General features: G+C 43.6%; 1 protein-coding gene across 4 annotated transcripts in view; it reads right to left on the reverse strand.

Annotated features, from left to right (window-relative positions):
* shisal1b (shisa like 1b) overlaps positions 1–23,735 on the reverse strand; it is a 185,074-nt gene that overhangs the window by 71,947 nt on the left and 89,392 nt on the right. For 2 of the 4 annotated variants that reach the window (XM_034176065.1, XM_034176069.1), the window contains exon 2: positions 4,457–4,656. In XM_034176065.1, the coding sequence (XP_034031956.1) occupies positions 4,457–4,523 (67 nt within the window). In that variant the 5' untranslated portion in view covers positions 4,524–4,656. The remainder of the gene's footprint in view (positions 1–4,456; positions 4,657–23,735) is intronic. The other 2 variants (XM_034176066.1, XM_034176067.1) reach the window with 1 other exon arrangement.

The raw sequence follows: 23,735 nt of genomic DNA on the forward strand, positions 1-23,735 counted from the left end.
GATTTCCACTGCCACCGGATCTGGAACACACCAGAGCCGCCAAGTCCCGAATCCCCAGGTGGCCACCGTCTCCAGCTGTCAGATCAGGTACTGCTGGCAGGGCAGAGAACAGTTAATGGTGGGTGCGTGAAAACACGCCCAGTAAACAGTCAGCAAGTTCGTTCTTTCAGTAGTCGGGTGGGAAAAACACCTCCACCTTTACACCAGATCACAGTGCAGAATCAATCTCCTATTTTACGTGGTTCGGAGTGAGGAGTGAAAACCGTTCTCTCCTCGTCAATCCACGAACCCCCAGCTTCCTGCTGGAAATAGCGAGTTGACTATCCTGCAACAGATCACAAAAACCAGAACAGCAAGTATGTGCGTAGGCACAATCAAAGCTGAGAATTTACCTATGAGGTAGAAGATATCTCGGTGGAGATGCTGCCCGGCTTTTATGGTGATGGTAGTGGTGATGATGAGTGACAGCTGGTGCTTGTTGATGAGTGACAGCTGTCACTCCCGGTTGCTCCGGCGCCCTCTCGTGCCTGAAGCCCGCACTTCAGGCAGGGCACCCTCTGGTGGTGGGCCAGCAGTACCTCCTCTTCAGCGGCCCACACAACAAACAGCTTGGTTTGTGACAATTATTTTACAGCCTATTTCCGAATGTTTTGAAATATTTATCCCTCAGCAGCAATAATGCCACCTTCAACATGTGCAGGTTATCCTGCAATTTTGCATATATTACTGTAATTTAGTTCTGTAGTGCTCTGTGGCTGCATTATTTTACACTTGTTGGAATCGCTTTCAGTTGTACATTTTGTGTTTGAGTGTGATAACTGCACATGACACAACAAGGTCCAAGGGGTACAGTACCAGTGGGTGGGCCAGTTGGGTTGGGCCTGCCTATAAACATGTCAATCAGTCATCTTAAAACAAAAACTCCTTACAAATAAATTACAAATGTGGTTTTGCTTACCTAATAATGTGACAAGAAGAAACATCCATGCTGGGTGAGTGCACATGGGTGCAAATAACTGTTTAATTGTATTTTTGTGGTGTTTCACATTGTGAAGAAGTTGAGATCAAGACCACGTGACTAACCATCACTCTAGTGATGGCATCTTTTTCTGTTCATTCATTTATTTCCAGTCTCTTATCCAGGTTGTGGTCACAGCAGGCTAAGCAGCTCACCCACACTTCCCTGTGCTTGGCCAAGTTCTCTAACTCTTCCTGGTAGATTCTGAGGCGTTCCTAAACCATCTAGGAGATATAATCGTCCTAGTGTGTCCTGGGTCTTCCCTGGAGCCACCTCCCAGTTCAGGTTTTCTTGGAAGACCTCCTGAGGGGAGGTGACAAGGGGGCATCCTATTCAGATACCCAAAACACCTCAGTTGGCTCCTTTCAATGCAAAGGAGCAGCAGCTCTACTCAGAATCCCTCCCTTCAGAGTCCCTCCCAGTTCTTCAAACTTTTCACCCTGTCCCAGAGTGTAAACCCAGACAGTCAAGAAAAGAATCTCATTTTTGCTGCTTGTTTCTGTAACCTTGTTCTTTCAGTCATTATCCTAATCTCACAATGACAGGTGAGGATAGCAGCAGAAATGGAGTGGTAAATCAAGAGCCTTTGGAGGACATCGGGCGCAGTCTCAATCTATCATCATTGTCATGCTGCACCTGACACAGTGTTGTTTTTCATGATGCCACTTGTGCAGTGGGTGTGCTGATCTCAAATAAGGTGGGATCAGGCACAAAGCTGGTGTGCTGACATTGTCCTTCACAAGAAAATGTTCCTTCCTAAGAACAGCAAAAACCATGTGAAAACTCAAGCCCATCACTCAGCTGCACCTTACATAAGTGGGTTAACAAATCTCATGCACTCTGTTTGACGGCAGTGGTGTGTTAGTATGAAGATGGATCACAACGACTGTAGTGGGAGAAAAACCATAGCATGAGGACTGAGAAAAACACTCATGTATTTCTCAAGAGAGCTGCTGCTCACTCTTATTCGCCATCTGTCTGACCCTCTCTATCTCTGTCACACAGACACACACAATTCTACACATTCAGATAATGCAACAACATTAATACTCACATACACCAAAGACATAGGCAACATGATATGCTCTAAATTACACAAGACTGAACTGAAAACAGCCTTTCAACATAACAGGAACACGCTCTCATGGAAAAACAGAAAATATCATCATGCTGCTTCGCTGCTTCACCTCAGGGTCTTTTTGTTGGCTGCTTTCTGCTTATGTGCTCTGACAGTTTGGCACCAGAGATCCATTTATTTGTTTTCTCAATACCACAGTACTATCTGTGTCTGGCTCACTTCTGCTAAGAGGGCTAGACAGGTACCACTGTGATTGATTATTACATTTGCACTACAATACACCATTGACTAATAAACATGTTAAATCCAACTCCTCTGTGTCCAGTGCCTGGCTTCACATCAGTATTTTCCGCTGCTTAAATAGCACTGGCAAATAGCAATAGCAACTGTGGTGGGACAGTGCCTAAGGAGTGGTAAACTGGGGTGGTGGTCCCCATATTTAAAAAGAGGACCAAAGACTGTGTGCCAATTACAGGGGCATCACACTACTTAGCCTCCCTGGTAAAGTCTACTCCAGGGTGCTGGAAAGGAGGGTTCAGCCGATAGTCGAACCTCTGACTGAAGAGGAACAATGAGGGTTCCGTCCTGGTTGTGGCACAACCAACCAGCTCTTCACTCTCACAAGGACCCTGGAGGGGGCCTGGGAGTATGTCCGTCCAGTCTACATGTGTTTTGTAGACTTGGAGAAGGCGTATGATTGGGTATCCTGGGACATACTGTGGGAGGTGCTGCGGGAGTATGGAGTGAGGGGGGTCCCTTCTCGGGGCCATCCGATCTGTACTCATAAAGTATGTTCAGGTGCTCAGCAATAAGTTGGTCTCATTTCTGGTGGGGGTTGGCCTCCGCCAGGGCTGCATCTTGTCACCAATCCTGTTTGTGATATTCATGGACAGGATATTGAGGTGTAGTCGGGGGGAGGAGGGTTTCCAGTTTGGTGGGCTTGCCGCTGCTTTTTGCAAATGATGTGGTCCTGTTGGCTTCATCAGCCTGTGACCTCCAACACTCACTGGAGTGTGAAGCAGCTGGGATGAGAATCAGCACCTCTAAATCTGAGGCAATGGTTCTCAGCAGGAAACCGATGGATTGCCTACTCTAGGCAGGGAATGCGGTCTTGCCCCAAGTGAAGGAGTTCAAGTACCTCGGGGTCTTGTTCACAAGTGAGGGGACAATGGAGCATGAGATTGGCCCGAGAATTGGCGCAGCAGGGGCAGTGTTGCATTCGCTCTACCATACTGTTGTGACGAGCTGAGCCAACAGGTGAAACTCTCAATCTACTGGTCAATCTTTGTTCCTACTATAGTAACAAAGGGGAGGTGGTGGTCTACTTGTAAAGTGTTGGGCTTGAGACCAGAAGATCCTCGGTTCAAACCCCATGAGCCAACAGGTGAAACTCTCAATCTACTGGTCAATCTTTGTTCCTACTATAGTAACAAAGGGGAGGTGGTGGTCTACTTGTAAAGTGTTGGGCTTGAGACCAGAAGATCCTCGGTTCAAACCCCAGCCTGACCAGAAAATCACTAAGGGCCCATGGGCAAGTTCATTAATCCCCTAGTTGCTTTGGTGTGTGGTGGCGCCTTGCGTGGCAGCAGTGTGACATCAGAGTGAATGTGAAGCATTACTGTTCAGTGTTTTGAGCTTCTGATACAAATGGAAAAGCGCTATATAAATGCAGTCCATTTACCATTTACTCTCACCTATGGTCATGAATGTTGGGTCATGACCGAAAGAACTAGATTGCAGGTACAAGCAGCCAAAATGGACTTCCTTAGGAGGTTGGCTGGTGTCTCCCTTAGAGATAGGGTGAGAAGCTTGGTCATCCGTGGGGAGCTCGAAGTAGAGCCGCTGCTCCTTCATGTGGAAAGGAGCCAGCTGAGGTGTTTTAGGCATCTGGTAAGGATGCCCCCTGGTCGCCTCTCTAGAGAGGTGTTCCAGGCACGTCTATCTGGGAGGAGATCCCTGGGAAGACCCAGGACAAGATGGAAAGATTATATCTCCATACTGGCCTGGGAACACCTTGGATTCCCCCAGTCAGAGGTGGTCAATTTGGCCCAGTAAAGGGAAGTCTGGAGTCCCCTGCTGGAGCTGTTGCCCCCATGGCCCAATCTAGTATAAGCGGTTGAAGATGAGATGAGATAGATAGCAATGCATGATCAGACATGCTACAAATGGATTTGTGCCCACTACACACATGGTTCTAACATCAAAATAGGGCAAAAAGCCTTTTTTGGTGAGTCGTCTGTGAGGAATATTAAATTATCATTTATAAATCACTCAGGCTGGAGATTTGAAAGTCCCGACTTGTTCTGACACTTCTATTTTTTTTTTCTTTTTTGTATAGTGTAGCTTTAAACTTTACAGACCTGCAGTGGACAACAGGAGGAAGATGACTGTCAGGACATTAAAGGACTGCCGGCTGGTGATAGTCATCTTCTCGTCTTCATATGGGAAGAAGGGAGGGAGCAGGAGGCAGGGAGGGAGCCTGCTCGGCTTTAGCTGGACCTTGGCATTCTCTGTGTGTTGGCCGGTCCTCTCACATGGCTGCTTATGGCGGTCATACTACCTGATGGGAACAAGACAAGAACAATCCATTACAATGTGAGGACTCTTCAACGGCAGCAGACAGAGATTTTTTTTTCCTGTTTTTGTTGTTTTAAATGTGGACAAATTAAGGTGTAATGTGAAAAGGTCAGTCATGGTTTATATTCATCAGCAGCAATAATGGAAATTTCTATTGTACTCAGAGCATATTTACTTCTGGATTAAGCCACAGACATACAACCCCAATTCCAATGAACTTAGGACGTTGTGTATAATATAAATAAAAACAGAATACAATGATTTGCAAATCCTCTTCAACCTATATTCAGCTGAATTCATCACAAAGACAAGATATTTATTGTTCAAACTGATAAACTTTATTGTTTTTGTGCAAATATTTGCTCATTTTGAAATGGATGCCTGCAACACATTTCAAAAAAGCTGGGACAGTGGTATGTTTACCACTGTGTTACATTACCTTTCCTTCTAACAACACTCGAGTGTTTCGGAACTGAGGACACTCATGATTGGGTATAAAAGGAGCATCCCCAAAAGTCTCAGCCGTTCACAAGCAAAGATGGGGTGAGGATCACTACTGTGTGAACAACTGCATGAAAAAATAGTCCAACAGTTTAAGAACAATGTTTCTCAACATTCACTTACAAGGAATTTTGGGATTCCATCATCTACAGTCCATAATATCATCAGAAAATTCAGAGAATCTGGAGAACTTTCTACATGTAAGTGGCAAGGCCGAAAACCAACATTGAATGTTAGTGACCTTCGATCCCTCAGGCAGCACTGTATTAAAAACAGACACTGTATAAAGGATCTTACCACATGGGCTCAGGCACACTTCAGAAAATGATTGTCAGTTAACACAGTTTGTCGCTACATCTACAATTGCAAGTTAAAACTCTACCATGCAAAGCGAAAGCCATACATTAACAACATCCAGAAACGCCACCGCCTTCTCTGGGCCTGAGCTCATTTGAAATGGACAGACGCAAAGTGGAAAAGTGTGCCATGGTCTGATGAGTCCACATTTCACATTGTTTTTGGAAATCATGGACTGTGTCCTCCAGACAAAACAGGAAAAAGACCATCCAGATTGTTACCATTGCAAAGTTCAAAAGCCAGCATCTGTGATGGTATGGGGCATGTTAGTGCCCACGGCATGGGTAACTTACACATTTGTGATGGCACCATCAATGCTGAAAGGTACGGTAAATGCAGGTTTTGAAGCAACACATGCTGCCATCCAAGCAATATCTTTTTCAGGGACGTCCCTGCTTATTTCAGCAAGGCAATGCCAAGCCACATTCTGCACATGTTACAACAGCGTGGCTTCATAGTAAAAGAGTATGGGTACTAGACTGGCCAGCCTGCAGTCCAGACCTGTCGCCCCTTGAAATTGTGTGGTGCTATGTCAATAAAACAGTAAGATTCTGAGGAGACTTTCAAGTCCAGACTTAAGACGCACTTATTTTCCCTTTTGTATGGCTAGCATACTGGTATAGTTTTGTTTTACACTTTTTACTCTTTTAATTCATTTTATTAGGAAACAGAGCATGCCACGGCCTCAACTTTACCTAAATTCTGGGTCTTTTAGTGAAGCTTAGGTCTAGTGGCCAGCCATCACCTTAGTATTTCCTGTTTTTCTTGTTGTTTAATGCTGGTAAATTACACTGTATTTCTTGTCTTTCTGATGCCTGATTCTATTTTTCTTTCTCTCTGTTTAAGGTGCAGCTCCATCCAGAGATGGGAGTTGTATTTGTGCTGGAGACCCTCCTGTCCTGTATATTCATTTTGTGACCTGTTTCTGTGAACTGTTCTGTAATTTATGTCTGTAGCATGGCCCAAGCAGAGGGTCACCCCTTTGAGTCTGGTCTGCTTGAGGTTTCTTCCTCAGAGGGAGTTTTTCCTTACCACTGTTGCTCTGGGGGTTAGTAAGGTTAGACCTTACTTGTGTGATGCACCTTGAGGCAACTCTGTTGTGATTTGGTGCTATATAAATGAACATAAATTGAAAAATAAATTGAATTGAAAGGTGTACATCAAGCAAGAATGGGAAAGAATTCCGCCTACAAAGCTTCAACAATTAGTGTCCTCAGTTCCCAAATGCTTATTGAGTGTTGTTAGAAGGTGATGTAACACAGTGGTAAACATACCACTGTCCCAGCTTTTTTGAAATGTGTTGCAGGCATCCATTTCAAAATGAGCAAATATTTGCACAAAACAATAGTTTATCAGTTTGAACATTAAATATCTTGTCTTTGTGGTCTATTCAATTGAACATAGGTTGAAGAGGATTTGAAAATCATTGAATTTTGTTTTTATTTACATTTTACACAACGTCCCAACTTCATTGTAATTGGGGTTGTAAAAACTAGATGTTCAGTTTATCATCAAAAACATATACCAAATATTTTATGAATTACAGAGAACCAGATCATCCAACACAAATTAGTTTCCTGTCATCAGTGGTTGGGCGGTATAACACACAAGTTACTGTAACATGTGTGTTGGTTTTTGCAAATACATCTGTATTTCTAAATATATATATTTTTTCATTTGTAAATAAAAAAAAAGCAATTTAAAAACTGAAAATTCTGTTTGTTAAATGATTCAGCACTTTTAGCGAATGTGTGGCAGTTGCTATTCACACTGCCATGAACACTGCCATCTACTGGATGGCCAGTAGATGTTAATTTTCCCATAATGCAATTCAGCTTGTGTGTCTGTAAATGGTAAAACCTTCAAAATTAGTGCATTACTTTAAAACTAAAACATATTGCTGATATTTTCACTTTGTAAAACGACAGAAGTGACGTTAATTTCAATAACTTGTCCAGAATTAGTTTACTTCAAATTTTAACCATAAGTCAAAACTGTCTGCCTGTGCACGACTGCTGTTACATGCCTACAAGTCTGTATATTGTGCAAATAAATTATTTTTTTCCTTCTTCTCTTCTCTTCTCTTCTCCTCCATGTTGAAGCCTCACAGGATGTGTTGTGACATGCTCACCTCGTCCACCATTCGGAAGATTCAGACGGCTTTCGGTGGCTTTTCAGTCGTGTGACTATCCGAAAAATTGTTGACGAGCTGGGCATGTCAGGGCATGTCCAGTGAGACTTCAACACGGAGGCGCTGTTGCTGCGCCATCAGCTTTGTGCCGATGAATTTCTTTTCATGGCAAAATCTTCTTTCACAGTGGAATGTGCCGAAAAAGTGCTGATATATCCACCTCTTCCACAATTTCTCAGATAATCACACGACGGTCCCACATCACCACAGCGTTCACTTTGGAAATGATCTGGTCATTTCAGCATGTTGATGCCACCCGGAGCGCGGCGCGCTCTCCACCATTGTGCGGCCGTCTTTAAACCGGTTGTATCGCTCCTTAATCTGTGTGATGCCCAGAGGATCATCACCGAAAGCCGTCTGAATAATCCAAATGTTTCCACCTGGCTGTCGCCCAGTTTCTAGCAAAATTTGATGCAGTCGCGCTGCTCCAGTCGTTCCGCCATTTCCTTGCAAAGAAAAAAACGACGAGAGACTCCACCCATCCTCACACAAAGGCTGTTTACAAGCAAATGACGCAACCGACAGGTGTGAAAAAAATCATGCATGCGCGCACGAAGGTTCAAGGTTGGCTCATGCAAGCACACGTGATTCAAATCCATCAGGTTTTTGAAAAAAATAAAAGGTTGGATACTTTTCTAACAGACCTCGTATTTGCCATCATGTTTCTCCCTTCAGTTCTCCAGCTATCTTAGCTTACTCATTAGCTGACGCTAACATGAAGAGCACAGTGCAGCAACAAACATGTGACAAACTGCATGCAAGTGCCACAGCTGTTCATAATTTCCCAGAATCCATCCAGCATTCACTAACCACCCAGCAGATGGCAGACATATCTATGGGATATTCCATAAGCAAAACAAAATTGGTTTGTGATTAAGCTTGTGCATCATCATTATATGTTTTTTAAATTTGTTGAAATACAAGATAGCATTAATTGTTTTTGTGTTTTGTATAAAGATGCTGGCACGAAAGGACTAACCCACTCACTCACCCACTCAGTTACATTTTTGCTGTCCAAGCCCTATGCTGTTTCCGGCACATAAAATAGTGAATGCTGCATCAAAGCAAAGCTTAGCATCGTGGCAGTCACACAAGGCATCATGTGACTGTGATGCCAGGTGAGTTGTTGATGGCACACACAGGCATAAATGCTGATGCTGTTTCTGCATGCTGCATGGACACAGTACTATGGAACACAGCACTGTGTCTGCTGGAGTCTTTTAAAGCATTTTTGCATCAGACAAGCTGTTCCATCTTCAGAAACCCAGGCAGCCGAGGCCCCGAGGGGCTTGTTAGAGTGGCATTTTATATATTTTTTCCACTCTTTTTAACTTCTGGAAGCATGAGTGTGCTGTCAGATGACAAGATGTGCTGCACAACGTGGGATTCCCATCCTTTCAAATATCCCCACATACCAGCTCCTTTTTTTTTTTCATCTGCTCCTCTGGTCTTGAACAGGGCTTTGACTTGGCTTTTTTTTAACTTCATTGTCATATTGCTTCATGTGGTGAACAGAATAAGAAGGGCAAGGTTCAGTTCATCATAATGCTGGGGTCGTCTGCAAAGCAGACATAAATATAAGGAGTGTAATGAGCCTGGTGGTAGTGAAGCACAGCATGTATGGCAAATACATGTGGGTCAATATACACACACATGCAAACAAACAAAAAAAGTGCATGAGGGACTGAAAATAGGAGCTGCCCTGCTTAAGAGATGGAGAGCCCATTGACTAAAATATATATAAAGCCAGTGACACCCCTCCATTACTACTTTGAGAGTCAATGACGCCTGCTTTGAAAGTAAAATATCTCAAACAGACAGAGAAATGATCTGTAGACAGTCATTTTGACAGCATACCGGAAGGGCTGGGTACCGAAACCCAGTATTCAACAGCCCCGGTGCGAAATTATTAAACGCTAGAGTATCACTAAGCTCTGCCGTGTAATGGTACTGCTTTCTGTATTGGAGAAATTAAGGAAATAAATTTAGTGCTCTCCCTCTCTCCTTTGGAGCCATCTGTGCAGAGCTGAAGGCAGGTCTTCTTGTCACACGTCACATCTTGTATCTGTCTCACTCTCCCTGGCAGATGGTGTGTGTGTGTGTGCTTTTATTTGTGTATTTGAGTGACTGCCTCTGAACCAGCTCGCTCAACACTGTCTCTCATTGGGAGTGCGTGTGTGTGTGTGTGTGTCTCATCCCTCTGCAGGTAGTAGGGCCATAATAAAACAGACAGAAGTTCAATATCAGGTGTACACACTGTGTAGCACTGTGTTACTGTGGAGTGACAGGATATTTGAGAGCATTATAGTAGGAAGAGGGATCCGACGGAGACCCTGTCTCTGGTGTACACGGCCACGTCTTCCTCTTTTTTGTTATCACATGCAAATTTGCTATTTGCAAATTTGACAGGAAAAATTGCACAGGAGTCCACAGTGCCCACAGCAGCATTTTGGAGTAGCAGGAGGAACTCCTGACTGTAGTGAAGGGGCTTGCCATTGTCACAGAATACACATTACAACTGACACACAAATATGAGGAAAAGGAAATATTCCAGTTGGAGCAGCACAAGTGATTTTGCTGCACAGATCAAACAAAATAATGAACAAATAAATACACTCAGCTATCGCACATACTGCTGCTGCCTGTCGCCATTACCAGTGCCACACCCACTACAGAGATTTGTATTAATTCTTTGTTGAATGTTGACATTCACTGTCAGCATTCAACAAAGAATTAATAAGAATAATAATGAACAAATAAATACAGTCAGCTATTGCACATACTGCTGCTGCCTGTCGCCGTTACAAGTCCCACACCCACTATAGAAATTCTTATTAATCTGTTTATAATGTTAACATTCAATGTCCATGATGAATTAGAGTAAGTCAAAAGTAACATTGCTTACCTTAATACGTATTTAATGAAAAACCAGGGGCCTTCTTCAGGTTTTTGCTACTGTGCTGCAGCATATTGGCATTGCCTCTGCTTGTCTTTTGTTCGCTATCGGGGGCAACAGTACACACAGTAGCAGAAGTTGCAGCATACAAGAAGTGCAGAAGATTCCAGCTGTTAAAACAGCATAATACAGCACAACTTTCTCATTTTGAAATGGTATGACAGTATCAAGAAATTGTGAATTAAATGTAAAGTTAATTTATCCTTTATGTCACCTGCCACTATCGGACAATTTTGATTTTGTTTTTAACTCACAGACAAAGTTGTGCCAAGCTTTCAAATTTTATGAGTTTGAAAACATGGAAGTAAGAAAAGCTTACAGTAGCTCAACTGTTTTATAACATTAAAATTAAAAGCTTTTAAGTGGTTCACAGATAGATACTTTATTTGTCAGTTTAAAACTGAAATTCATTTTGCATCCCTTGGAGGCTCGTTTAAAAACATACAGTGAGTGACCACCCAGACACCCTATGATGATCACACTACCAATAAATACACCACACACACATAGTGTTCACACTAGATAAATACACAAGTACAAATGCAGATCCCCAACACAAATAGGGCAGACAATAACAACCTAGACAACAATGAATACCCCTGGGTTAATATTGCACTGGACTTATAGTTGGTTCAAAAGCAGGATTGACTGGTATACAAAAGAGTGTTTAAATCTGATTTGTTTGAAAGAGGGATCTCTGAAATGTCTGCCTGAAGGCATAAGTTGGTATTCTCTATGTAAGACATGTCAGCAGAAATTTTCCTAGCTAATCTAAGCATACTCTTGTCATGGGCTTCCTGAAAAGATCGATCCACAGGTAGCCCAATGATTTTTTAACAGATTTTAATTTGGTTGTGTAGTTTTGCCTTGTCTTTGTCTTGTCTTTGCTACTCAACCAAGCTGTACTGCAATAGAGCATGACACTCTGAATCACTGGTGTAAAAAACAAAAAATGTATTTGGCTGCTGGCTCCAAAAGATTTTAGTCTCCAAAGAAAATAAATGCGCTGCTTTATCTTTTTACAGATATACGAGGTCTGTTAGAAAAGTATCTGACCTTTTTATTTTTTTCAAAAACCTGATGGATTTGAATCACGTGTGCTTGCATGAGCCAACCTTGAACATTCGTGCGCATGCGTGAACTTTTTCACGCCTGTCGATTGCATCATTTGCTTGTAAGCAGCCTTTGTGTGCGGATGGGTGTTGTCTCTCATCATTTTTTCTTTGCAAGGAAAATGACGGAACGACTGGAGCAGCGCGACTGCATCAAATTTTGCCAGAAACTGGGCGACAGCCAGGTGGATTATTCAGACGGCTTTCGGTGACGATCCTCTGGCATCACACAGATTAAGGAGCGGTACAACCAGTTTAAAGACGTCTGCACAACGGTGGAGAGCGCGCCGCGCTCTGGGCGGCCATCAACATTCTAAAATGACCAGATCATTTCCAAAGTGAATGCTGTGGTGATGTGGGGCCGTCTTGTGACTATCCGAGAAACTGCGGAAGAGGTGGACATCAGCACTTTCTCGGCACATTCCACTGTGACAGAAAATTTTGCCATGAAAAGAGGTGCAGCGAAATTCATCGGCACGAAGCTGATGGTGCAGCAAAAGCGCCTTCGTGTTGAAGTCTCACAGGACATGCTGGGACATGCCCAGCTCTTCCACCATTCAGAACATTCAGACGGCTTTCAGTGGCTTTTCAGTCGTGTGACTATCCGAGAAATTGTGGAAGAGGTGAGCATGTCGCAACATGTCCTGTGAGACTTCAACACGAAGGCGCTTTTGCTGTGCCATTAGCTTCGTGCCGATGAATTTCGCTGCAACTCTTTTCATGGCAAAATCTTGCACACAAAGGTTCAAGGTTGGCTCATGCAAGCACACGTGATTCAAATCCATCAGGTTTTTGAAAAAAATAAAAGGGCTGATACTTTTCTAACAGACCTCGTACTCTATGTGAGATGTCCATGACAGATTTTCATCAATCATGACACCTAAATATTTGTAGACTTGGACTTGGTTAATGTCTACATTATGAATCTTTACTGGGGGTGCATGGCAGTTTGGCTTACCAAATATGAGTTCCTCAGTGTTCACAGTTTTAATAATAACAGCGTTTTTATCACACCACTCAACTAGCCAATCCACCTTGCCTTGATACAGTGTTGGGTCATCATGATCTGTGAAGAGGGTCAGTAGGGTGGAATCATCTGAATATTTTAAAAGAAACTGGTTTGACAGACTGGTACTACAGTCTGAGGTATATAGGGTAAACAACAGAGGGGAGCTAATACAGCCCTAGGGTGCTCCATATTAGTTGTATTTGGAGTGGATAGTGTATTGTTTACCTTAACTAGCTGAACCTTGTTTGTGAGAAAAGAAAAGTACCAATAAATGATATAAGGATTAATCCGTAATTGAATCATTTTTGCTAAAGGTAGGTCTGGTTGAATAGTATTAAACGCAGATGAGAACTCAAGAAACAGAGCCCTGGCATATGTTTTTGATCGATTAAGATGTTTGGAAATGAGATGCACCAGTGTAACCACTGCATCCTCAGTACTACGACCTTCTTTATATGTGAATTGGAAGGGATCTTGTTGCTTCCATAGAGACCTATTGAGATGTACAATAATCTTTTCCAGTGATTTCATGATAACAGATGTAAGGGCTATTGGCCAGAAATCATTATATTCTTTGGGGCATTGTTTTTTTGGAAGAGGTCTAATGTGGGATGTTTTCCATGCTAGTGGTATGGTGTGGGTGTCGATGGACAACTGAAAAATGCATTGCCATACAGGAGCTAATTCCCTAGCGCATATTTTTAATATAAGGGCACTAGCATGGTCTGGCCCTGAGGCTTTTCTTGAATTACTGCCTTGGAAAGTACACCTGACCTCCTCCTCAGTTATGACAATCCTCTCAGCATCCATAGGTGTGACTGTCTTAATTAAATCAACACATTTCTCAAAGTGACCTGCAGAGTCAAATCGACAAAAGAAATTATTTAGTTTGTTTGCAAACAAATGTTCATTGTCTGTCACAATAGGTTTATTTGAGGATGACATACCAGTAAGTTTTTCATACTATCCCAAAGTCTTTTTGGATTTCTGTCTTTGAATGTCTCCTCTAGACAGTGCCTATGGGGCTGTTTAGCTTCCCCGAGTTTGTCTCGCAACTGATTGATTACGTTTGATGGTGTCTTTATTTTTAAAAGCCATGTTCTTTGAGTTTATAATTCTCTTAATGTCCTTAGACACAAATCTTTTGTTGTTTGGGTAGATTTTTATTCTTTTCGTCGGAATAATTGACTGCACACAATCATGTAATCAGTCGTAAGTGAGGTGGTCTCATCTAAGGTCAAACTATGAAAAAATTTTTTCCAAATGATTTCAGCAAATGAAAAAACTCACAACTCCTACCCGATTACAAAAAATCAGTTTTGTGATCTTCACTTTTCAAAATGCTTTCAACTAAATTCACAAAGAACTACTGTATATGACCCACAGGATCTGGATAAATCTAAAAAAAGAAAACATTGTTGGTGCAGATGGTGAGTCCATATGAAGAGTTTAGATGAAAAACACTTTTTTCAAATGTGGAAAAATGCAGGTGAAAAGATGAATTCACGGCAAAACACATTAGAAAATGCACAAATTTACATAAATAAAATGAAAATGGTGTATTGAAATTCTTTAATATTGTGTACACTGATAGTGTAGTAATAAAGTAATAAAGCCTCAACTAAAAATTTTTGGTTTTGGTCTGATAGCTTTTTGCAGCTAAACTCTTCGAACATATTTATATATTTATGTTTTAAGTTAGCATATTATACTATATTTTACACCACTGTCACATTGCTTCCTGGGCTGCATAGGCTAAAAAAAAAATGGGCAAGGTTCATGTTATCTCCCTGCTGGGGTTTTTGCAAAGGAAAGATAAATGTGAAGGGTTAGTGTAATTAGCCTGATGGTAGTCAAGCAGCACATGTTTGGTAAATCCAGACATGCAGGTCAACAGGCCCACACACAGAAAAAAGTACATGTGGCACTGAAAATAGAAGGGCCAGCTGAGCAGGCCTGCAACACAGATGGAGGGTTCACTGAATTGAGCTCTAACTAAAATATAGATAAGGACAGTATGCCCCTCCATTACCACTCTGGCAGCCAATGAAGTCTGCTTTGAAAGGGAAATATCTCACAAATGAGCAAGCTCTTGGGATATTCTAAAGCACAGTGAGCTCATTTATTCATCTACAAGCTACTGAGGAAAGAAGAAAATATTATGTGACCAATTACTGCAGCAACCACTGTGAATCCAACAACACACTTTACATCACAACCCAGCAGGAGACCCAAATCTGTCAGAGAGCTGATGAGGGTGAAATGCAGTGGAAGATTTTTGGGCTATTTGAAGATTACACACTGAGATATGCTGCTCTCATGAACAGTCCTATCCAAGTCATATTTTTCTTCAAACATTAACTTCAAAGTCTGCCACATGTATTATCCTTGCTTAAAATCATTATTTATGTATTTGGGCTGCTGTGTCTTATCTAAACGGCTTTCGAGTCTGTTAAGGCACAAATTCAACATCTACTATGGCTTAACTTTATTTTTGGATGAAACATGAAGACCTCTCATTTGGAGTTCTCTAATAAGCTGTTTTCAGGGATGGATGATATTAGTGGGGTATTTATACAACCACTGTGCCTAGTTATTATTACATTTGTGTTTTCCTTAGAGCTCACAAACACACACTCTGTTGCTAAGATGGCCCTTAATCCTTGTTAAAGTGTGTTATAAATCAGCTTTAAAACATCTGTTTGGGACTATCATGGACTGATGTTCAGTTTTGAGCTCCTCCTTTACGCAGCCAGTCTCACTTCTGGGTCTACTGATGGGCATACACCCAAAAACTGATCAGTATTCAGCCGTGCCAGGCCCCGTGCCTAATTGATGCTCTCTTTGACTGTCATCATAATAAATTGGGTTTCATTCACTTTTGATGACATTAGAGCTTCACTCAGAAGCCCTATGGTGCTCCATTATGATAAGAGCCTGGGGTGGAAGAGTTGCAGCTGTGATCTAATGATTATCGCTGCCACAAAAGGCTGAAATATGTGCAGCGCAATTGTCAATGAGTGGAAAGCACGGTGTTATATAAAAGGTGGACCTGTGGAGAGTGCAGCCAAAATTGTCAGTGATACATTTAAATAAGTGCATTTCCCCCAACAGAGCAAAAATGAAACCCTTCACCTTTGAAAATCACTAATCAGAGCTGAACGACAATTCACCTGACAGTTCTGGTGCAAAATAACCATGATTTATATGCGTGTAAATATTTCAGATGATGCTTAACAACTAAACCGAGTTGTTAGTTCAGGATATGGGATAGTGATGAAGTGAAGAATGGAGGTACTTACACATCTGTGGAAAGTGTGATTGATACCTGTGAGAACGTGTTGATGACATGGTCTCTAATACAGTAAGAGCAATGAAAATGAAAATAAAATCAAATAAAGCAGCATTCATTTGACCATATCCCTTATTAATATTAGTATTATTACCAATAGGGGGCGGCATGAAATTTTCAGGGACGAGAGGTGAACAATCTGCTGTCTACTCAAAGGTATGGTATATGTCCTACTTCCAGATTATCCAGCTGACTCACATCATGATGTTACTACCAAGTGAACAGAGAAATTGGTTCGTCATGACACCAGCAATCTGCAATAAGTTTCTTGGAAGGACCATTTTAGTAATTTATCATAAAATCACATATGTTAAATAATAGAAATATTTGTCATTTTAAGTTATTTACTGAATCATTAGTTATGTAAAAACACAGTCACACTTCTTCTTCTGGGAAATTTTAAAGTTGACATCATTTGTTTATTTGGAAGGACATTTGATGGTCAGCTTAGTCAGCCATTGGGTGGGCTGGATGAGCCTGGCCCACCCAATGCCAGTGAGTCTGAAACTTGCTACTAAATGAGTGTGTCTACTGTTGTCAGATTCTGTACGTTTTGACTGGCCAGAGTCTTAAAAGGATCCTCAAATGTAAACATGTTCTTTGACCTTGCAGTTCCTTAAAGGACATGTCACACCAAAATCATTCAGTCAACAATTAAGATTTGATCTGATGATCCACCGGGATTACTTTGTGCATTTCCGTGACCGGTTTCAAAGTATATGGCATTCGTAACTAACAGCTACGGAGGCGTCTGAGAACAAAGTACTCCTGAGTACTCGTGTGTTTCTGACAATTGACGTCGCAACTAGAAGTGTCCCAGCGTGTGCTTCAATGGAATGTAGCTGATAACATTAAGAACGGAGGCACAGATTCATTCCAAAGTATACATAAGTGTGATGTCGTGTTATGATGACTCATTTTTAAGTGAAATTTGTTAATTTTGATGCAGTCATGGTAAAAGCTGCAGCTCTGTGAAGGTTTCTCTGCACCTACACGGCCATGAGCCAGAAACGCAGCCTGTCAATGACAGTCTCTGCTCCAGGTTCAGCTAAGTGCACGATTAATTATGAGTGTGGTTATCAATAAAATCTATAAAAATACATTTGCTGCCGGGGGAAAAACTGTCTTGGAGACATTCCTTTTCGCAGCAAGCTGAGAGGGGCAACGGGCAGCAGCGGCACACACATGCTACCACACACACACACACACACACACACACACACACACACACACACACACACACACACACACACACACACACACACACACACTCCAGCTCCTCAAAGAAAAAAAAAAAAAATGCCACAAAACACAACAAAAGGGGGAAAATGCTGAACATGTCAGACTCACTGTGTTATATTGTTTTCCAAATGCAAACTCAACACAAACAAAGAAATGTACGTGCACGTCCGAGGCCAGCTTCAGCTCTGTCTTTCTCATGATCGTGGCTCATTTAATAATGTCCATTAATTCATGGAAATAATGTATTGTGACTTTTTCCAATGTAGAAACCCATCTCTTTGTTGGAATTTGCCCCTATTAGTGCCATTTGAGTGTTTATTTGCAATGGTTTTGTGTGCTGCTCTCATGTCCTGTTTCAGTTTTCTGTTACACTTCCTCACTGGTTTGAGTTCCCCTCTAGTTTTGAGCAACACGTTGAGGAGGGGGAAAGGAAGGAGAAGAAAAGGCTGAGGATGATCTCCCTTCCCCTGCAGTGACAGAGGCATGTATTCCTGCTGCTTCAGCCTATTATACTCTGGGGGTGGTGCCTATATGCAAATGATCCTGGAGTAACGCAGGATTTGCCTTGATAAAAACCTGCGTATTAACCAGCGGTACACAGGGCATTATTGGTGGCAGCAGAACACCGCCGTTCTCACGCGCATCTTAACCTGCGATTGTAAAGGACAGAACTGGGTATTAACCCCCGTTGCCTGACGTGTGCAGGATGCTACGGCGTCAAAACGCTGCTTTATTCATCAGATTTAGCGGCGTTTTATCCACCTATTTGCGGATAATATGGCGGTCAAAATGTCGGCGAAATGCTCCACCCCTTTCCACCGCGAAAATAGCCGGAACTACAGCGAACTTCAGTCTACGTACTACCCACCGACAAAACCGTCTATGTGTAAACGGGGCTTTAGTTTCTAAAAAGCATGCAATAATACAGTAAGACGGGAAGCAGCAGCAGCCTAAACACTTGGACCTTTGATCTTTTGCAACGATATCAGCATCACCAAACACCTCTGTTCAGTGACCTTATGACAACATAACTTCTTCCCAGCCTTCTTTCAATGAGATTGGTTGAGCTAATAGGATTGATAAATGGAATAGTTTTGACAGTGTTGAATGTTTGGTCTCCAAAGTAAAGGTCAAACAAGGTCTACGTCTATTGGATTCTATGACATGTGACATATGTTACCCCGTAACGTGATAAGTAAGGATGATACATGGTCCAAACTATTCCTTTTTAAAACCGTGTTAACTCAATTAGTAATTTGCATAACTTGTACCCTATACAAAAATGAAACTGACCTTTGTCACCATTCTTGCTGTTTTATCCCGTAACTCCATCCAGGGTTTTGGTAAATGGTAAATGGACTGCATTTTATATAGCGCTTTTCCATCTGTATCAGACGCTCAAAGCACTTTACACTAATGCCTCACATTCACCCCAATGTTAGGGTGCTGCCACACAAGGCGCTCACTACACACCGGGAGCAATAGGGGATTAAAGGCCTTGCCCAAGGGCCCTTAGTGATTTTCCAGTCAGGCGGGGATTTGAACCCATGATCTTCTGGACTCAAGCCCAACACCTTAACCACTAGACCATCACCTCCCCAATTTTTCATGTATCCCATAATCCCTTGCGCGCCAGAGAGTCACTGCAGTCAAAACAACATGATGACAATTGTAAATGAATATTATACTACAAAAATGTATTTTTTATGCTTTTCATCAGGTCAATAAGAGGCTGTATGCATGATACCCTGAAAACTTGCTAAAACTATTATAACGAATAATCCGTGTCTGCTACGTTTAATCTGCGTGGAATTTAATAAATGCAAACCAAATTTCAGACATATTATATATATTAGTCTGGAACAAAGAGCACAAACAGTGTTGTAAAGAACAATAATCAAAACGTTAAAGAGCAAACTTCACTTTCCCCCAGAACGACACGAACAGGAAGCGAGCGTAGCTCACAGCAGTTCCCATTGAAAATTATGGAGAGACAGCCTGTGATTCTCGCATGTTTACATAAAACAAACGCAATAACAACATCTATAAACCCAGAGAATATATTCATGAGAGTTTTAGGCACAATATAAAAATAGTTTTATGTTGCGATGTTAATAGTGTTGTCCGTGTGCAGCAGTTAAAGTGCAGCGTCATCAGAGCGTCTCAGTGCAGTTCTCAATGTTACTGAGATCTCGCAGCGCGGCGAACTCTCCGAAGTTTTGCGGGATTTGAAACCTGAAAAGGTTGGATAGATTTCAGTCACAGATAGTCCAAACTATACCTTTTTGGAATCTTTATGATCAGGCAAATAATGTGGAATATTTTTCAATATGATTGGAGCATCTTTTAATTTTGACCTCTATGTAATTCTTCAATTGACCCCTACCTGACCACCGATTGAAAATTCAAGTGGCCAATCGTTTTTTTCTAAAGAGGATTGTCTGAGGAGTATTTCTGCCGAATTTGATGCTTTAATCACCATTTGCAGGATTCCTCTCTAAATATACTCTTATCCACTGTGCTATATCGCATATATATAAGTATTCACAGCTTTGACATTGAGAGAAGCCTGGGAAGGCACACACCTGTCTACATATAAGGTCCCAAAGTGGACATTGCATGTCAAGAGCACAAACCCAGCATGAAGTCAAAGGAACTGTCTGTAGACCTCCGAGACAGGATTGTCCCGTTGCACAAATATGGGGAAGGGTACAGAAACATTGCTGCTGCTTTGAAGGTCCCAATGAGCACAGTGGCCTCCATCATCTGGACATGGAATAAGTTCAGATCCAACAGGACTCTTCCTAGAGCTGGTCATCCATCTAAACTGAGTGATCAGGGGAGAAGGGCCTTAGTCAGGGAGGTGGACAAGAACCTGAGGGTTACTCTGTCAGAGCTCTGGCATTCCTCTGTAGAGAGAGGAGAACATTCCAGAAGGACAACCATCTCTGCAGCAATCCACCAATCAGGACTGTATGGTAGATTGGTGAGCCACACCTTCGTAAATGGGACATTGCAGCCCACCTGGAGTTTGCCAGAAGGCACCTGAAGGACTCTCAGACCATGAGAAACAAAATTCTCTGGTCTGATGAGACAAAGATTGAACTCTCTGGTGTGAATGCCAGGCTTCATGTTGGAGGAAATCAGGCACCATCCCTACAGTGAAGCATGGTGGTGGCAGCATCATGCTGTGGGGAACTGGGAGCTCTCCGGGAACCATCACCTTATCGTGGTGGAGAGGTTTGTGTGCCGCTATGAAACTGAGAGCTGTGTTCTCTGGAGCCTTGTGCTCCTGGTAGGGTCTCCTATGGCAAATTGGTCTCAGGCGAGAGGCCAGACTAAGAATGGTTCACAAGACAACATGAAAGAATGATGCAGAGGAAACGTGACCCGGCCTGGAGGAAGCCCGGAGTGCTCATCTGGAGCCAGGCCTGGATGTAGGGCCCATCAGCAAGCGCCTGGAGGCTGGGCTTGCCACGGAGCCCAGTCAGGCACAGCCCGAAAAAGCAATGTGGACTTTCCATCTCCACCCTGTGGGCTCACCACCTGCAGAGGGAACCGCAGGTATCCGGTGCGCTGTCCTTCAGGTGGCAGTGAAAGTCGAGGGCCTCGACGGACCAGACCCGGGCAGCAGGGGCTAGGTCTGGGGGTGCGGAACGTCACTTCGCTGTGGTTGAAGGAGTCGTAGCTTGTGCAGGAGGTGGAGCGATACCAGTTAGATCTCGTGGGTCTCGCCTCCATGCACAGCCTCGGCTCTGAAACCACTCCCCTTGATAGGGGTTGGACCTCATTCTTCTCTGGAGTTGCCCAGGGGGTGAGGCGCCGGGTGGGTGTGGGGACACTCATGAGTCTCCGGCTGAGTGCTACTAAATTGGAGTTTACTCCAGTAGATGAGAGGGTCGCCTCCCTGCATCTTCGGGTGGCGAGGGAACTCTGACTGTTTGTGCATATGCACCGAACAGCATTTCAGAGTATTCAGCCTTCTTGGAGTCCCTGAATGGAATCCTGTATGGGGCTCCAGTGGGGGACTCCATTGTTCTGCTGGGGGACTTCAACGCACACATGGGCAATGACAGAGACACCTGGAGAGGTGTGATTGGGAGGAACGGCCTCCCTGACCTAAACCCGAATGGTCGTTTGTTAGTGGACTTCTGTGCTAGTTACGGACTGTCCATAACGAACACCATGTTCGAACATAAGGATGCTCATAAGTGTACATGGTACCAGAGCACCCTGGGCTGAAGATCGATTTTTGTGATCGTATAATCTGATTTGAGGCCACATGTTCTGGACACTCGAGGGAAGAGAGGGGCAGAGCTGTCAACTGATCACCATCTGGTGGTGAGTTGGATCAGAGGGTGGGGGGGGACTTTGGACAGACCTGTTAAGCCCAAACGGATAGTGCGGGTGAACTGGGAACGTCTGGAGGAGCCCACTGTCTGACAGATCTTCAACTCACGCCTCCAGCAGAGCTTCTCTAGCATTCCTGTGGAGGTTGGGGCATTGAACCAGAATGGGCAATGTTCAAAGCTTCCGTTGCTGAAGCTGCAGTGGGGAGCTGTGGCCTGAAGGTCTTAGGTGCCTCAAGGGGCAGCAACCCTCGAACACCGTGGTGGACACCAGTGGTCAGGAAAGCCATCCGACTGAAGGAGGCCTTCCGGGTTATGTTATCTTGGAGGACTCCAGAGGCAGTTGCAAGGTACCTACAGGCCTGAAGGGCAGCAGCCTCTGCTGTGGGGAAGGCAAAGCAGCAGGTGTGGGAGGACTTCGGAGCAACCATGGAGAAAGACTTTCGGTCGGCACCAAGGTGCTTCTGGTGGACCGTGAGGCACCTCAGGAGGGGAAAACGGGGAGCCATCCAAGCTATCTACAGTAAGGATGGGACTCTGTTGACCTCAACTGAGGATGTAATCCGGCGCTGGAAGGAACACTGATTGAAGAGGAACAATGCGGGTTCCGTCCTGGTCGTGGAACAACCGACTAGCTCTTTACTCTCACAAGGATCCTGGAGGGTGCCTGGGAGTATGCCCACCCAGTCTACATGTGTTTTGTGGACTTGGAGAAGGCGTATGATCATGTACCCCGGGAGATGCTGTGGGAGGTGCTGCAGGAGTATGGAGTGAGGGGGTCCCTTCTTAGGGCCATCCAATCTCTGTCCTCGCAAAGCGAGAGCTGTGTTCGGGTGCTCGGCAGTAAGTCGGACCCGTTTCCGGTGGAGGTTGGCCTCCGCCAGTGCTGTGCCTTGTCACCAATCCTGTTTGTGATATTCATGGACAGGATATCAAGGCCTAGTCGGGGGGAGGAGGGTTTCCGGTTAGGTGGGCTCAGGGTCTCATCACTGCTTTTTGCAGATGATGTGGTCCTGCTGGCTTCATCAGCCGGTGACCTCCAAGACTCAGTGGAGGGGTTCTCAACATAGTGTGAAGCAGCTGGGATGAGGATCAGCACCTCTAAATCTGAGGCCATGGTTCTCAGCAGGAAACCGATGGATTGCCTACTCTAGGTAGGGAATACAGCCTTGCCCAAATGAAGGAGTTCAAGTACCTCGGGGTCTTGCTCACCAGTGAGGGGATGATGGAGCATGAGATTGGCTGGAGAATTGGCACAGCAGGGGTGGCATTGCATTCGCTCTACCGTACTGTTGTGACAAAAAGGGATCTTGGGAGAGATCTGAAAATAACTGTGCACCAGTGCTCCCTATCCAACCTAATGGAGCTTGAGAGGTGCGGCAAAGAGGAATGGACAAAACTGCCCAAAGATACATGCATCAAGCTTATGGCATCATATTCAAGAAGACTTGAGGCTGTAACTGCTGCCCAAGGTGCATCAACAAAGGATTGAGCAAAGGGTGTGAATACTTACATACACGTGATTTATTAGGGCCCCTTCACACATAGTACGAATGTCGTCGAATTGCGCATGAAGCAGGAATCCTATGCAATACGTGTAAAATCGGAGCCGCCTCCAACACCTCATACACCTGTTGCTACAACTATTTGCACGTACCAGCGGCTGAAAGACAGTGTGTCATGTGAGAGCCCATTTGATCCCTCTTGCAGCAGGTGTTGGCCAAATTCCAGCTGACACGCACGAACATCTAACACCGCTCGTTTGGCACTTAGAAAATGTGTGGCCATTTGCGCTATTAGCAAGGAAACAGTCAGCAGACGATCACTTTCGAGCTGGATGTGAAATTTGTGTAAGTGCCCCCACAAGTGTGGTGTTGCCACACCAGAGGCAGAGACGACATGCACGATCAAAACAGAACTGCCTTCACTTTTTTCCCCAAAAAACCACACCAGCCAGATTTATACCCAACTGTGGACAATCAGTTGTAGAACA

Source organism: Thalassophryne amazonica, chromosome 8 (assembly GCF_902500255.1).
Source record: "Thalassophryne amazonica chromosome 8, fThaAma1.1, whole genome shotgun sequence".
In the NCBI taxonomy this organism is placed as follows: Eukaryota; Metazoa; Chordata; class Actinopteri; order Batrachoidiformes; family Batrachoididae; genus Thalassophryne; species Thalassophryne amazonica.